General features: G+C 45.2%; 1 protein-coding gene across 2 annotated transcripts in view; it reads left to right on the top strand.

Moving 5' to 3' along the window:
- Positions 1 to 15,606, top strand: part of TCTN2 (tectonic family member 2) — a 39,181-nt gene that overhangs the window by 3,726 nt on the left and 19,849 nt on the right. For both annotated transcript variants that reach the window (XM_030939480.1, XM_030939481.1), the window contains exons 5-7: positions 5,677 to 5,777; positions 13,303 to 13,502; positions 14,521 to 14,647. In XM_030939480.1, the coding sequence (XP_030795340.1) occupies positions 5,677 to 5,777; positions 13,303 to 13,502; positions 14,521 to 14,647 (428 nt within the window). The remainder of the gene's footprint in view (positions 1 to 5,676; positions 5,778 to 13,302; positions 13,503 to 14,520; positions 14,648 to 15,606) is intronic.

Genomic DNA, 15,606 nt, shown 5'->3' with positions numbered 1-15,606 from the left:
ATCACGCCACTGCATTCCAGCTAGGGCGACACAGCAAGACCCTGTCTCAAAAAAAAAAAAAGAAAAATTTGTGTCAAGCTTACCTGTTTGATTATAAGTAAATGCCATGTAATTTGTAAAGTATACTTCACTTGAGTCTGTCTTGCCTTCCTAAACTTATTTTTCTTTTAAAAATTTTCATTTTGTACTATTTTATGTACCATTTATTTGATCTTGCTCTACTATTTGCTTCTTTGTAAGCTACTTTGAATCCTTTTTGGGAGAAGGTGAAATTTGTTTATGTACATTGATTCTTTTTGTTTGTTTGTTTGTTTGTTTTGGAGATGGAGTCTCACTCTGTCGCCAGGCTGGAGTGCAGTGTTGTGATCTCGGCTCACTGCAATCTCCACCTCCTGGGCTCAAGCGATTCTCCTGCCTCAGTCTCCTGAGTAGCTGGGACTACCGGTGTGTGCCACCACGCCCAGCTAATTTTTGTACTTTTAGTAGAGATGGGGTTTCAGGATGTTGGCTGGGATGGTCTCGATCTCCTGATCTTGTGATCTGCCCACCTTGGCCTCCCAAAGTGCTGGGATTACAGGCATGAGCCACCGTGTTGACGCATGCGTTGATTCTCATGACTGCATCTTAAGAAGAAGAAAGGAAGGGTAGCCAGACACAGTGGCTCCCAGCCTGTTATCCCAGTGCTTTGGGAGGCCAAGGCGGAGGAATTTCTTGAGCCCAGGAGTTCAAGACCAACCTGGGCAACATAGCAGATACTCTCTCTATAAAAAAATTTAAAAAGTTAGCTGGGTATGGTGGTGCCCGCCTGTAGTCCTAGCTACTAGGGAGGCTGAGGTGGGAGGATCGCTTGAGCATAGGAGTTTGAGGCTGATGAAGTTTACATCATTGCCAGCTTTTTTTTTTTTAAGTTTTTTTTTATTTTCATTTTTTTTAGACAAGGTCTCACTGTGTCACCCAGACTGGAGCTAGAGTGCAAGGGCACGATCCTGGCTCACTGCAGCCTTACTGGTTCAGGCGATCCTCCTGCCACAGCCTCCATAGTAGCTGGGGCTACCGGCGTGCACCACCACACCTGGCTAGTTTTTACATTTTTTGCAGAGACAGGGTCTCACTATGTTAGCCAGGCTGGTTTTGAACTCCTGGGCCCAGGTGATCGTCCCGCCACGGCCTCCTGAAGTGCTGAGATTACAGGCAGGAGCCACTGCACCTGGCCTGTTCCCAGCTTTTAATGCTACGGCAAAGATCATTATGCCCATGTACATGAATCTCTGGACGTGAGAAAATGGTTTTGTGTTAATCTCCGTCTCACATGATGTTAGTATTCTTTTTTTCTTTTTTTTTCTTTTCTGAGACGGAGTCTCGCTCTGTCGCCCAGGCTGGAGTGCAGTGGCCGGATCTCAGCTCACTGCAAGCTCCGCCTCCCGGGTTTGCACCATTCTCCTGCCTCAGCCTCCTGAGTAGCTGGGACTACAGGCGCCCGCCACCTCGCCCGGCTAATTTTTTGTATTTTTAGTAGAGACGGGGTTTCACCGTGTTAGCCAGGATGGTATCGATCTCCTGACCTCGTGATCCGCCCGCCTCGGCCTCCCAAAGTGCTGGGATTACAGGCTTGAGCCACCGCGCCCGGCCGATGTTAGTATTCTTAAACCAAAAGAGCTTTCAACTAGATGTGCCCAGAGGGCTCTGCTGTCATGAGTGCTACCACCATGTCCCCTGTCCCCTGCAGCAAACTCTGACATCTCTTGCCTTTATGGCCACATGGCATGGAGGGAGAAACGTTCCAGACTTGAGTAGCAAAAGTCTGTTCACTGGAGACTCCTTTACTGCCACTTCTCTTATTACATCCCTAACTGTGGTCCTCCTTGTGCTTCCGGAAGTTTAGGATGATAAGACGAGTTTTGACAGCTCCCTTCAGCAGACTACTGTGCCCTCAGTGTACTTGCATGGAAAGGCCTCCAAGATGAATGAAGTGAAAAAAGCAACTGCAGATGGCTGCCTGCAGTGTGCTATCTTTTGCATAAAGGAGGCAGAAATGAGAACATTTGCATAAAGAAATTCTGGAAGGATGTTGGAGAAGCTAATCATGTTCTACCAAGTTGGAGGGTGATGTGGGAACAGGAAAGGGCTGACAGTGAGGACTTTTTAAATATGCTTTTGATTTTTTGGAACCTTGCAAATGTGTTACCTACTTAAAAGTTTTAAATTTTTCTGTGGTTTAAAATTCAAAACAAAGCCAAAAAGAAGTATTCAATGACGGAAAAAAAAAAAAAAACAACAACAAAAAACCCAACACAACAGGAGGGATTCATGATAGCTGTACTATTCAAAGCACTGACTTTTTCCTTTGAGAAATATGCTTGAGGCTGGGTGGTGGCTCATGCCTGTAATCCCAACATTTTTTTTTTTTTTTTTTTTTTTTTTAAAGACGGAGTCTCGCTCTGTCGCCCAGGCTGGAGTGTAGTGGCCGGATCCTGGCTCACTGCAAGCTCCACCTCCCGGGTTCACACCATTCTCCTGCCTCAGCCTCCCGAGTAGCTGGGACTACAGGCGCCCGCCACCTCGCCTGGCTAGTTTTTTGTATTTTTTAGTAGAGACGGGGTTTCACTGTGTTAGCCAGGATGGTCTCGATCTCCTGACCTTGTGATCCGCCCGTCTCGGCCTCCCAAAGTGCTGGGATTACAGGCTTGAGCCACCACGCCCAGCCGTAATCCCAACACTTTTAGAGGCCAACGCGCGCAGACCACTTGAGCCTAGGAGTTCAACACCAGCCTGAGCAATGTGGCGAAACCCTGTCTCTACAAACAAATACGACAATTAGCTGTGTGTGGCAGTGGGTGCCTGTAGCCCTAGCTACGAGGGAGGTTGAGGTTGGGGGATTGCTTGAGCCCAGGAGGTGGAGGTTGCAGTGAGCCAATTTTGCTCCATGTACTCCAGCCTGGTCGACAGAGCAAGACCCTGTCTCAAAAAAAAAAAAAAAAAAAAAAAAAAAAACGGAAAATATGCTTGAGTATATTTAGGTAATATTTTAGAATACCAAACCTAGAAAATTGAGCATCTTTGTGTATGAGTGATTGAGTTGTCTCTTCTGACCCCATGAACGCATGAAAAAGTTTTTACCCAGCCAGCCAGCGATTAAAACTAGGAAAAGAATAGAAGCACAGATAGGAGGTATGTGTCATATCAAGTAGCAACGAAGCCAGTGAACAATGTAGAAAGCATAAATCAACACACAAACATCTATTTGTGTAACACACAGTAAAACCCTGTTCTGAAGTGCCTCGTGGCTGGGGGTGGTGGCTCCTGCACTATGCCTGTAATTCCAGCACTTTGGGAGGCCAAGGTGGGAGGATCACTCCAGCACTTTGGGAGGCCAAGGTGGGAGAGCCCAGGAGTTTGAGACCAGCATGGACAGCATAGTGAGACCCCGTCTTTACAGAAAATATGAACGTTAGCTGAGCATGATGGTGCACACCTGTGGTCCCAGCTACTTGGGAGGCTGAGGTGGGAGGATCACTTGAGCGCTGCGAGGTTGAGGCTGCAGTGAGCTGTGATTGTGCCACTGCACACTTCAGCCTGGGCAACAGAGTGAGACCCTATCTCAAAAAAAAAAAAAAATCAATTGATTAATAGAGTGCCTTGCTTGTGTCACATGGGTTTGATAACACTGAGGGTCAGACCCTTACCCCTGTAACGTGGTCTGTGATGTGGACCTTGTTCCGGATACCACTGACGTATCATTGACCTTCTGCTATGTTACAGCACACAACAGATGGTTAGCTGTTCTTTAGATACTTCACCTATTGTGTTGTTAAAGTTAACTGTTATGTGGGGTTTAAACAAATAGTTGCTGCATGGTTTTCTAACGTGTAAAAGTAAAATTCAGCAGAATGAAACTTTTATCTGATAAATGATCCGTGAGAAACCCAAAGCATTACTGTCACTGAATTCTGAGTTAGGAGGCCGAAATGTTGTGTAACATTTCTTCTTCAAAGAGGAAAATAGCTGGGCGCGGTGGCTCAAGCCTGTAATCCCAGCACTTTGGGAGGCCGAGACGGGTGGATCACGAGGTCAGGAGATCGAGACCATCCTGGCTAACACGGTGAAACCCCGTCTCTACTAAAAAATACAAAAAAAACTAGCCGGGCGAGGTGGCAGGCGCCTGTAGTCCCAGCTACTCGGGAGGCTGAGGCAGGAGAATGGCATAAACCCGGGAGGCGGAGCTTGCAGTGAGCTGAGATCCGGCCACCGCACTCCAGCCTGGGCGGCAGAGCGAGACTCTGTCTCAAAAAAAAAAAAAAAGAGAGGAAAATAAGTACAGAAACCTGTAATATCCTGAAGAGTTATAAACAATGGGCCCTGCTGATGTTTACTTCTTTAGCATTTCTTACATGTTTTCCATTGTCTCCAGGTATATTATCCCTAAGTGCATCACCCCTCTCTTGAATTCCTGCATCCTCTCCTGAGCTGCTTTCTCTGGCCTTGTCCCATTCACACCTGCCACCTTCTCCCTTGCACCACAGTGTTCCCTTATTCATCCGCCCCCTCGGTCTTCCACCTACAGTTCTCCAGTAGCCCCTCTTACCTGTACAAACTCTTTTTTTTTTTTTCTTTTAATAGAGACGGGGTTTCTCCATGTTCGTCAGGCTGGTCTAAAACTCCTGACCTCAGGTGATCCACCCGCCTCAGCCCCCCGAAGTGCTGGGATTACGGGCGTGAGCCACTGCGCCTGGCTGCCTGTACAAACTTTTATGTGTGTTTCCGGTTCAGCGCATTCTCTCTGCAAGTCTTCCTGACACCCAGCCTAAGCCACCTGCCCTCCCTGGGTTCCCGTGACAGATCTATTTCAGTGTTTACCCCTTTATGGTCACATGATCTCTTTACCTGTCTCCTCCCTCTGAGAGTGCGAGTCCCTCAGGGAAGCTGCTGTGTCTCACTGTGTCATCCCTGCATAACCCAGCCCTCCATACTCTCATGGTCAGACCACATTTGTCCCGCCTGCACTATTGGGTACCACAGCCACGAGCCACGTCTGGACAGTTGAAAGGGGATCGGTCTTAATTGAGATGTGCTGTAACTGTTAAATAGCCACCAGTTTTTGAGGACTTACTGTGAAACAAAGAATGTGGAATAGCTCATTCATAATTTTTACACTGATTGCCTGTTGCAATGATATTATGTTGGATATGTTAGGTTCAGTGAAATATATTATTAAGTTAATTTTATCTGTTTCTTTTTTGTAGTCTGGGCTACTTTTTGTATTTTTATTAGAGACAGGGTTTCACTATGTTGGCCAGGCTGGTCTTGAACTCCTGACCTCAGGTGATCCGTCCACCTTGGCCTCCCAAAGTCCTGGGTTTACAGATGTGAGCCACCCCACCCAGCCTGAAATCAGTACATTATGTATATACTAACTCGTGCCTCTTAGTCAATTGATTATCTTCCAGATCAACTATGACTTCTTTGGTTCATTGTAAGTGGCGTGTTTCCTTATATTTGGGTTTTTGTTGGAGTGGTAGATGTAGGCGTCGTGTATTTCATGGATTCCTTAATGTCCAATATTTGGTAATGATGATTTACAAAACAAGATAATTCAGCTTTCTTTTGAATATTAAAAATGTGACCATGCTTTGTCGGAATGTTTCTTAGCTGAATTTTTCTGTTGTGTGTACTTTTCAGAGAACGTGACTGTCATTCCTAACCAGGTGTATCAGCCCCTTGGCCCTTGTCCTTGTAATTTAACAGCTGGGGCCTGTGATGTTCGCTGCTGCTGTGACCAGGTACGTTCTTTGGTTATTGGGCATAAAAGTTATGCTACCTGTGAGAACACCAGCACTTCCACCAACAGCTTTTTTTATTTTTTATTTTTCGAGATAGGATCTTGCTCTGTTGCCCAGGCTGGAGTATGGTGGTGCGATTATGGCTCACTGCAGCCTCAACCTCCTGGGCTCAAGCGATTTTCTTACCTCAGCCTCCTGAGCAGCTGCAACCACAGGCATTCACCATCACACCCAGCTAATTGTTTTGTATCTTTTGTAGAGATGCGATTTTTGCCATGTTGCTCAGGCTAGTCTCAAATTCCTGGGATCAAACAGTCCTACCTTGGCCTCCCAAAACCAAAACTGAGTTTATGTTTTCTATTGCAAATTGTTTTCAAATTGAGTATTTTTTTAAATTTTAAAGTTTTGGCAGGCGCGGTGGCTCACGCCTGTAATCCCAGCACTTTGGGAGGCCGAGGTGGGCAGATAACCTGAGGTCGGGAGTTTGGGACCAGCCTGACCAACATGGAGAAACCCCATCTCTACTAAAAATACAAAATTAGCCAGGTGTAGTGGCATGCGCCTGTAATCCCAGCTACTCAGGAGGCTGAGGCAGGAGAATCGCTTGAACCAGGGAGGCGGAGGTTGCAGTGAGCCGAGATTGTGCCATTGCACTCCAGCCTGGGAAACAAGAGCGAAACCCCATTTCAAAAAAAAAATCACATAACTTTTGAGTAAAATTTTTTTTTTTTTTTTTGAGATGACCTCCCAAAGTGCTGGAATTATTGGTGTGAGCCACCGTGCCCGGCTTTTTTTTTTTTTCTTTTAGCCTTAGAGTGGGTACAACATATAAACTGAGTATTTTGGGTTTTTTCTTTCTTTTTTTTGAGACAGAGTCTCTCTCTGTTGCCCACGCCGGAGTGCAGTTACACGATCTCAGGTCACTGCAACTTCCACATCCTGGATTCAAGTGATTCTCGTGCCTCAGCCTCCCGATTAGCTGGAACTACAGGTGTGTGCCACCACACCTGGCTAATTTTTGTATTTTTAGCAGAGATAGGGTTTCCACAGTCTCTACTAAATATTGACCAGGCAGGTCTTGAACTCCTGACCTCAGGTGATCTGCCCGCCTCGGCCTCCCAAAGTGCTGGGATTACAGGAGTGAGCCACCGCACTGGGCCTAAATTGAGTATTTTCTTATCTGGCATTGTCAGTCTAGTTTTTGGAAGAAGAAAAGAATATCTCTTTGGATAAAATCATGATTGTGAAGATCATACTGAGGGGATGATTTTAATTTTATTTATTTATTTATTTATTTATTTATTTATTTATTTTGAGACGGAGTCTCGCTCTGTTGCCCAGGCTGGAGTGCAGTGGCCGGATCTCAGCTCACTGCAACCTCTGCCTCCTGGGTTTACGCCATTCTCCTGCCTCAGCCTCCCGAGTAGCTGGGACAACAGGCGCCCGCCACCTCGCCCGGCTAGTTTTTTTTGTATTTTTTAGTAGAGACGGGGTTTCACCGTGTTAGCCAGGATGGTCTTGATCTCCTGACCCCGTGATCCACCTGTCTCGGCCTCCCAAAGTGCTGGGATTACAGGCTTGAGCCACCGCGCCCGGCCTAATATTATTTATTTAGAAGCCTTTAAGAAAATATAAAAAAAGAAAGAACAAGCCTGGTGAACTGGCTCATGCCTGTAATCCCAGCACTTTGGGAGGCCGACGTGGGTGGATCGCTTGAGTTCAGGAGTTGGATACCAGCCTGGGCAACATGGCAAAACCCCATCTCTACAAAAATTAGCTGGGCATGGTAGTGCAGGCCTGTAGTGCCAGCTCGGGAGGCTGAGCTGAGAGGATTGCTTGAGCCCAGGAGGTCAAGGCTGGAGTAAGCTGTGATCACACCACTGCATTTCAGCCTAGACGACAGAGCAAGACTCTGTCTCAAAAAGAAAAAAAAGAAAAGAAAAAAGTACACAGGTTTTCAGTGATTTTTAGTAAATTTACACAATTGTACAACCATTACCACAATCTAACTTGAGAACATTTCTACCACCCCAGAAAGAAATCATATGTCCCTATAGCCATTCCTATCTCCATCCTTCATCCAAGGCCACTGTGAATCTGCCTCTGTCTCCATGAATTTGCCCATTTTGGACATTGCACATATATAGAATCATGCAATATGTGGTCTTCAGTGACTTTCTTCTTGTACTTAGCATGATGCTTTTAAGGTTCTTTTGCCTTATAGCAGCTGTCACCACTTCATTTTTGGTGGTTGAATCCTATTCCGTTGTATGGATATATCACGTATTTCTTATCTATTTATTGGCTAATGGACATTTGGGTTGTTTCTGTTTTTTGGCCTTTATGAATAGTGCTGCTATGAACATTTGTGGACAGGTTTTTGTGTGAACATGTTTCCATTTCTCTTGGGCATATATATAGGGGAGTTGCTGGGTTGCATTGTTACTGTACGTTTAACCTTTTGAGGAACTAGTTTCTGAAGCAGTTGCACCATTTTAAATTCCCATCAGCAATGTACGTGGGTTATAGTTTCTCTGTATCCTCACCAACACTTGTTATTATTTGTCTTTTTGGTTATAGCCATGCAAGTAAGTGTGAACTGATATTTCTTCATGATTTTCTTTAAAAAAATTTTTTTTTTTTTAGACAGGGTCTTGCCCTGTCGCCCAGGATAGAATGCAGTGGTGCTATCACAGCTTACTGCAGCCTCAACCTCGCAGGCTCAAGTGATTCTCTCACCTCAGCTTCCCAAGTAGCTGGAACCACAGGTGCACACCACCACACTCAGCTAATTTGTGTGTTTTTTTTGTGAAGGTGGGATCTTGCTGTGTTGCCTAGGCTAGTCTAGAATTCCTGGGCTCAAGCAATCCTCTGGCCTCAACCTCCCAAAATGCTGGGATTATAGGCGTGAGCCACCATGCCCTGCCCTCATTGTGATTTTGATTTGTATTTCTCTAGTGGCAAATGATGTAGAAGATCTTTTCATGTGCTTGTGGGATATTTGTATATTTTCTTTGGAGAAATGTCTGTTTATACCCTTCACCCATGTTTTAAATTGGGCTGTCTTTTTGTTGAATTGTAAGAGGGTTCCCTATATATTCTGGATCCTAGTTTGCCGAGACCAGCTCGGTCGGGGAGACCCTAACCCAGTGGCGCTAGAGGAATTAAAGACACACACAGGAATAATAGAGGTGTGAAGTGGGAAATCAGAGGTCTCACAGTCTTCAGAGCTGAGAGCCTTGAACAGAGATTTACCCACGTATTTATTAACAGCAAGCCAGTCATTGGCATTATTTCTATAGATATTAAACTAACTAAAAGTATCCCTTATGGGAAACGAAGGGATGGGCCGAATTAGAAGACTATGTTGGGCTAGTTCACTGCAGCAGGAGCACAGACCACTCATGCTATTGTTTGTGGCTTAAGAATGCCTTTAAGTGGTTTTCCGCCCTGGGCGGGCTGGGAGTTCTTTGCCCTTGTTCCCATAAACCTACAGCCTTTCAGCGTGGGTATTATGGCCATCATGAACGTGTCACAGTGCTGCAGAAATTTTGTTTATGGTCAGTTTGGGGGCCGGTTTATGGCCAGATTTTGGGGGGCTTATTCCCAACATGTTCCCCTTCTTTGATTTGCAAAGTGATAAAAGCAAAGGCAGCTTTGTCACGGTGAGCTACTTCTTGCAGGAGTCAGGATCCACATCTGCAGACTAGACAACGACAACACAGATTAAAAGCACAATCATCATTGAAATTACGGAGCTTCCAAGTGTTTTTATCCATTTTAATGGGTTGCTAGCTGCTAATCTGTCTGCAGCTCCTTTAAGCGCTCCAGTTCCTGGCATTAAGGTCAGGTGTGCCTGGGATGCTTCAAATATTTGTTCTTTTAATTTTGCTCTATCCAAAAACAAGTTTGTAGAGTGTCCTTCTAGATGCTTTTTTATTCTTTCCCAAATTTTGATCTTATTAAGAGCTATTAATAGTTATCACAAATCCTTAATGTTGAGCTCCTACAGGGGGCCATATCATTTGAGGTTGAGGTGCCACTATATTGCCATGGTTTCAGGTAATAGGAACTCTCACCATACTTATTATTATATCCACCATCTGACCGTTTTGTTCGGATCCGCTGAACATAGTGTGGCCGTGGCACGCAGACTGAGAGGTGTAATGTAAGCTAAACATCTCCTTAGGGGACCAATGAATAATGATGCCATAGGAATCGTGCAGCACCTCTGCCTGTTCTGCAATGCAATCTTCCTAAACAAGTATGTTCATTATTTCTGGCCAGGTTCAATTTTGTATACAAATGGGTTTTTGAGGGCGGTATGCCTCGATTATAGGAGCAGATGTATTATGGTAAATACTGAGATCAGAAAGCATGTGTAACTGTGTCATAGAGTGATTACATCCAGGCATTACTGCCAGCCAAGATTGATGAATATGCCCAATAAGTATAATTGTTCTCTGTGTCAGCCCTTGTTGAAGGAATCCTCACAGCAGTGGTGATCATCGCTGTCATAGCTACCATTAAATGACTCATTGTGACTGGCTGTCCCGCTTTCCTCAGGTTTTCTTCCGCCATCTGTGACAGCTTCTGGTTCTGTCCCCAGATGGGTGGCTGTGTTCGATGGGTGTTGCTTGTGACAGTTGGGGTCCTCCTCAGCGTCAGTCTCCACATGGCTGCAACTGAGGGTTCCTTGGGATCTTCCCGGAATCTGACTTATGATAAGATTTCAGGTGTCTTGATGGTATCCAAATCGGCTGTTGATTTTGGCTTGGAGAAACACAAGCATAACTTCTACCCCAAGTTATTATTTTACCTATTTCCCACCTTTTTGTTACCGGATCTCTCCACCAAATCAGTTGTTCTGCTTCTGTCTTTGCAGCTGGTTTCTGCAGATGCTGTTCAGCTGCTGATAACATCTGGCCTTTGGGCAGGCTCAAAAAATTTAAAGCTAACAATGATAGATTCAGTTGCATCTGTGGGGTTCCATATTCTCTATTTACACCTTTCTGGTTTTGCAACTGTTGTTTGAGGGAAAGATTCATTCTTTCCACTATAGCGTGTCCTTGAGAATTGCATGGGATACCAGCAATGTGTTTAATATTCCACATAGAGAAAAATGTAGCTGGAGCTTGACTAGTATAGCCTGGGGCATTATCTGTTTTAATAGAAGCTGGAATGCCCATCACCGCAAAACACTGCAAAAGGTGACGTTTAACACAGACAGAAGACCCTCCTGATTGCCATGTGGCCCAGACAAAGTGAGAAAAGGTGTCCACACATACATGTACGTAAGCTAGTCTCCCAGACAAGGGAACATGGGTGACATCCATTTGCCAAAGAGAGTTAGGTTCCAGTCCTCGAGGATTAACGCCTGTAAAAGATGAGGAATGTACCGTTTGGCAAGTTGGGCATCGCTGGATAATAGCTTTAGCTTCTTTCCAGGTAATGCTGTATCTGTGTTTGAGACCAGAGGCATTAACATGGATTAAATTGTGAAAGTGTCTAGCATTAGATATTGCATTAGCAACTAGGCCATCAGCCATTTGATTCCCTTCAGTCAAAGGTCCTGGAAGAGGTGTATGAGCCCTAGTGTGAGTGATATAAAAAGGGTACATTCTACTTGTAACTGCTGTTTGCATTGGGTAAATAAAGTCATCAGTTGTTCATCTGTATGAAATCGTAACTGAGTGTTTTCAATTAACTGTGTGGAATGAACCACGTATGGAGAATCAGAAATCACATGAATAGGCCTATCAAAAGCAGTCAGTACCTCAATTACAGCTCCAAGCTCCGCTTTTTGAGCGGAAGTATAGGGCGTCTGGAAAACCTTACCTTTTGATCCAGAGTAAGAAGCTTTACCATTACTAGACCCATCTGTAAAACAATGAAATTGCTTAGCAGGCTGCAGGGTGTTTACCGCAGGAGTTGTAAATGTAAGCCGTTTAGAGTCTTGCTCAGCTAAAGGGATAGTAAAGAAACAGGCTTTTAAATCTATGACTATTAAAGGCCAATTTTTTGGAATTATAGCAGGAGAAGGCAATCCTGGCTGTAATGCTCCCATAGGTTGTATAACTGAATTGATGGCTCTTAAAACATTCTCCATTTACCTGATTTTTTCTTTCTTTCTTTTTTTTTTTGAGACGGAGTCTTGCTCTGCTGCCCAGGCTGGAGTGCAGTGGCTTGATCTCGGCTCACTGCAAGCTCCGCCTCCCGGGTTCACGCCATTCTCCTGCCTCAGCCTCCCGAGTAGCTGGGACTACAGGCGCCCGCCATCTCGCCCGGCTAGTTTTTTTGTATTTTTTAGTAGAGATGGGGTTTCACCATGTTAGTCAGGATGGTCTCGATCTCCTGACCCAGTGATCCGCCCGTCTCGGCCTCCCAAAGTGCTGGGATTACAGGCTTGAGCCACCGCGCCCGGCCTTTTTTTTTTTTTTTTTTAAGGGACAGGGTCTTGTTCTGTTGCCCAGGCTGGACTTCAGTGGCCCAATCATGGCTCACTGTAGCCTCAGTCTCCTGGACTCACGCAGTCCTTTCCTCAACCTCCTGAGCAGCTGGGATCACAGGTGTGAACCACCATGCCCAGCTAATTTTTTTTTTTTTTTAATTTTGTTGAGGCTGAGTCTCTCTATGTTGCGTAGGCTGGTCTTGAACTTCTGGGCTCAAACATTCATTCCACCTCAACGTCCCACAATGTTAGGATTTCAGGCGTGGCGCACTGCATGCAGTCCAAGTAACTTCCTTCTTTCTTTTGAGACAGAATCTCACTGTGTTTCCCAGGATGGAGTGCAATGTGTGATCTTGGCTCACTGCAACCTCTACCTCCCGGGTTCAAGTGATTCTCCTGCCTCAGCCTCCCCAGTAGCTGGAATTATAGGCGCCTGCCACCATGCCCAGCTAATTTTTATATTTTTAGTAGAGACGGGGCTTCACCATGTTGGCCAGGCTGGTCTCAAACTCCTGGCCTTAAGTGATCCACCTGCCTTGGCCTCACAAAGTGTTGGGATTACAGGCGTGAGCCACTGCACTCAGCCCCAAGTAATTTCTTGATGACATGAATTGGGTCGTGTTATAATCTAGTGAGGGCCTGGAGGATCCTTGTGGAATATGGAACGTTTCCCCTCACTGTAAATATCCGGAGACTTTTCTGGGCTAAGGGTTTGAATGGTGATGACAGTTAAGAAAGGAGGTTTACTATGTCTTCGTCTTCATTTGGGATCTATTCTGTACTATCTTGTTTTCTTTTGCTTTACTGGGAATATCTCATGTCCTAGTAAAACTGTGGTTCCCTTGAATGCTTGAAGTTTCTGACTTGGAGGCTTATTTGGGGAATTGACAAAAGAAATTCTAGAACTATTTTACTTTTTGTGGGCACAAGGCACTTTTTGATGAGACAGAGATTATAGATGTTCTTGCTTACTCGGTAGCATCCTGCTGGCCTTAAATAAGAGTTAGCATTCGTCACGCTTGCCAGGAGATTCTCGCTGCGGTCACAGCCCCTGCCTTTATGTTTGTCTTCCAGGAATGCTCATCAAATTTAACAGAGCTGTTCAGACTGTCCTGCTTCACCGGCATGTTTGGAGGAGACGTCAGTCCTCCTTTTGATCAGCTGTGCTCTGCTGGGACGACGACACACAGTGTCCCCGACTGGTTTCCCTTTCTGTGTGTGCAGTCGCCCCTTGCCAACACGCCCTTCCTTGGTTACTTCTACCATGGTGCCGTGTAAGTGTCTGAGCAGCCGCCTGGGATGGGCATTGTTCTCCTGCCCTGGTGGGGCCATACTCTAGTAGGCCCTATAATGCGGTCACATTTTTCCCAGTCCCTCTCCAGAGATCCCGTGCCTAAAGGGTTCAATTATAGATTTCAGTTAGCTAATTTATTTTGCATTATTTGACAGAATTGGGCCTCATTGAAAAGAAATTGATTGACATTGAAAACAGCTCATGGTGCTTTTCTAGGGGAGGCGAAGGAGTGGTGGCTCATGGGAGATTTTAATGTTCTGTATTTTACAGTTTGGGATTGTTAAAAATTTACATCTTTGATTTTTGTCATTAAAAAAGTAGGCAGGGCTTGGTGGCTCACACCTGTAATCCCAGCACTTTGGGAGGCCAAGGCAGGCGGATCATGAGGTCAGGAGATCAAGACCATCCTGGTTAACATGGTGAAACCCCGTCTCTACTAAAAATACAAAAAATTAGCCAGGCGTGGTGGCAGGCACCTGTAGTCCCAGCTACTCGGGAGGCTGAGGCAGGAGGATGGCGTGAAACTGGGAGGCGGAGCTTGCAATGAGCTGAGATCACGCCACTGCACTCCAGCCGGGTGACAGAGTGAGACTGTCTCAAAACAAAACAAAACAAAACAAAAGTAAAGAGGCTGGGTGCAATGGGTCACGTCTGTAATCCCAGTACTTTGGGAGGCCAAGGCAGGCAGATCACCTGAGGTTGGGAGTTCAAGACGAGCCTGGGTACATGATGAAACCCCATCTCTACTAAAAATACAAAAAATTAGCCGGGTGTGGTGGTAGGCACCTGTAATCCCAGCCTACTTGGGAGACTGAGGTATGAGAATTGCTTGAACCTGGGAGGCGGAGGTAGCAGTGAACAAAGATCGCACCACTGCATTCCAGTGTGGGTGACAGAGTGAGATCCGTCTCAGAAAACAAGAGTAAAGAACAACATTAAGGAAGAATTGTGTTTTTGCAGATAACTGAAACTATTCAGCCTTTCTTATTGATTTTCAGTTCCCCCAAACAGGAATCTTCCTTTGAAGTATATGTGGATACTGACGCAAAAGACTTTGCAGACTTTGGTTACAAACAAGGAGATCCCATTATGACTGTAAAGAAGGCATATTTTACTATTCCGCAGGTAATCATTGCAATATGAGTACGCTAGACCCTTCTCTCTCTCTCTCTCTTTTTTTTTTTTTTTGAGACAGAGTCTCACTCTTATCGCCCAGGCTAAAGTGCAGTGCCGGATCTCAGCTCACTGCAACCTCCGCCTCCCGGTTCCAAGTGATTGTCCTGCCTCTCGAGTAGCTGGGACTGCAGGCGTGTGCTACCACACCCAGCCGATTTTTTTGTATTTTTACTAGAGATGGAGTTTCACCATGTTGGCCCGGATGATCTCAATCTCTTGACCCTGTGACTCGCGCACCTCGGTCTCCCAAAGTGCTGGGATTACAGGCGTGAGCCACTGTGCCTGGCTGCTAGACCCTTTATTTTTCCTGTCCTATTGTTAATTTAAGTCATATTTCTCTTTAAAATCTCTTTTTAAGTTACTTATTTCCCTCCTTTGTACCTTTCAGCGACTTAACTGTTTATGTTCTCCAGCTTAATAAAATATATAGTCACTCTTAAATTAATCACAGTCTTTGCTTAAAACTCAGAGTGAACTTACAAAATAAAACCAAAAGATTTTCTATACGTTTCCATGGACGTGGCTATCATTCTGTTTTTTTTTTTTTTTTTTTTTTGAGAAAGAGTTTCGCTCTTTTTGCCCAGGCTGGAGTGCAATGGCACAATGTCAGCTCACCACAACCTCTGCCTCCCGGGTTCAAGCAATTCTTCTGCCTCAGCCTCCCAAGTAGCTGGGATTACAGGGATGCACCACCATGCCTGGCTAATTTTGTATTTTTAGTAGAGACGGAGTTTATCCATGTTGGTCAGGCTGGTCTTGAACTCCCGACCTCAGGTGATCAGCCTGCCTTGGCCTCCCAAAGTGCTGGGATTGCAGGCATGAGTCTTTTTTTTTTTTTTTTTTTAAATTAAAAAAATTTGTTTTGGTTTGAGACATAGTCTTGCTCTATCACCTAGGGTGGAGTGCAC

The sequence above is a fragment of the Rhinopithecus roxellana genome, chromosome 10 (genome assembly GCF_007565055.1).
Source record: "Rhinopithecus roxellana isolate Shanxi Qingling chromosome 10, ASM756505v1, whole genome shotgun sequence".
NCBI lineage: Eukaryota > Metazoa > Chordata > Mammalia > Primates > Cercopithecidae > Rhinopithecus > Rhinopithecus roxellana.
The sequence above is the reverse complement of the archived record's forward strand: the minus strand, read 5'-3'. Positions and strand labels throughout refer to the sequence as shown.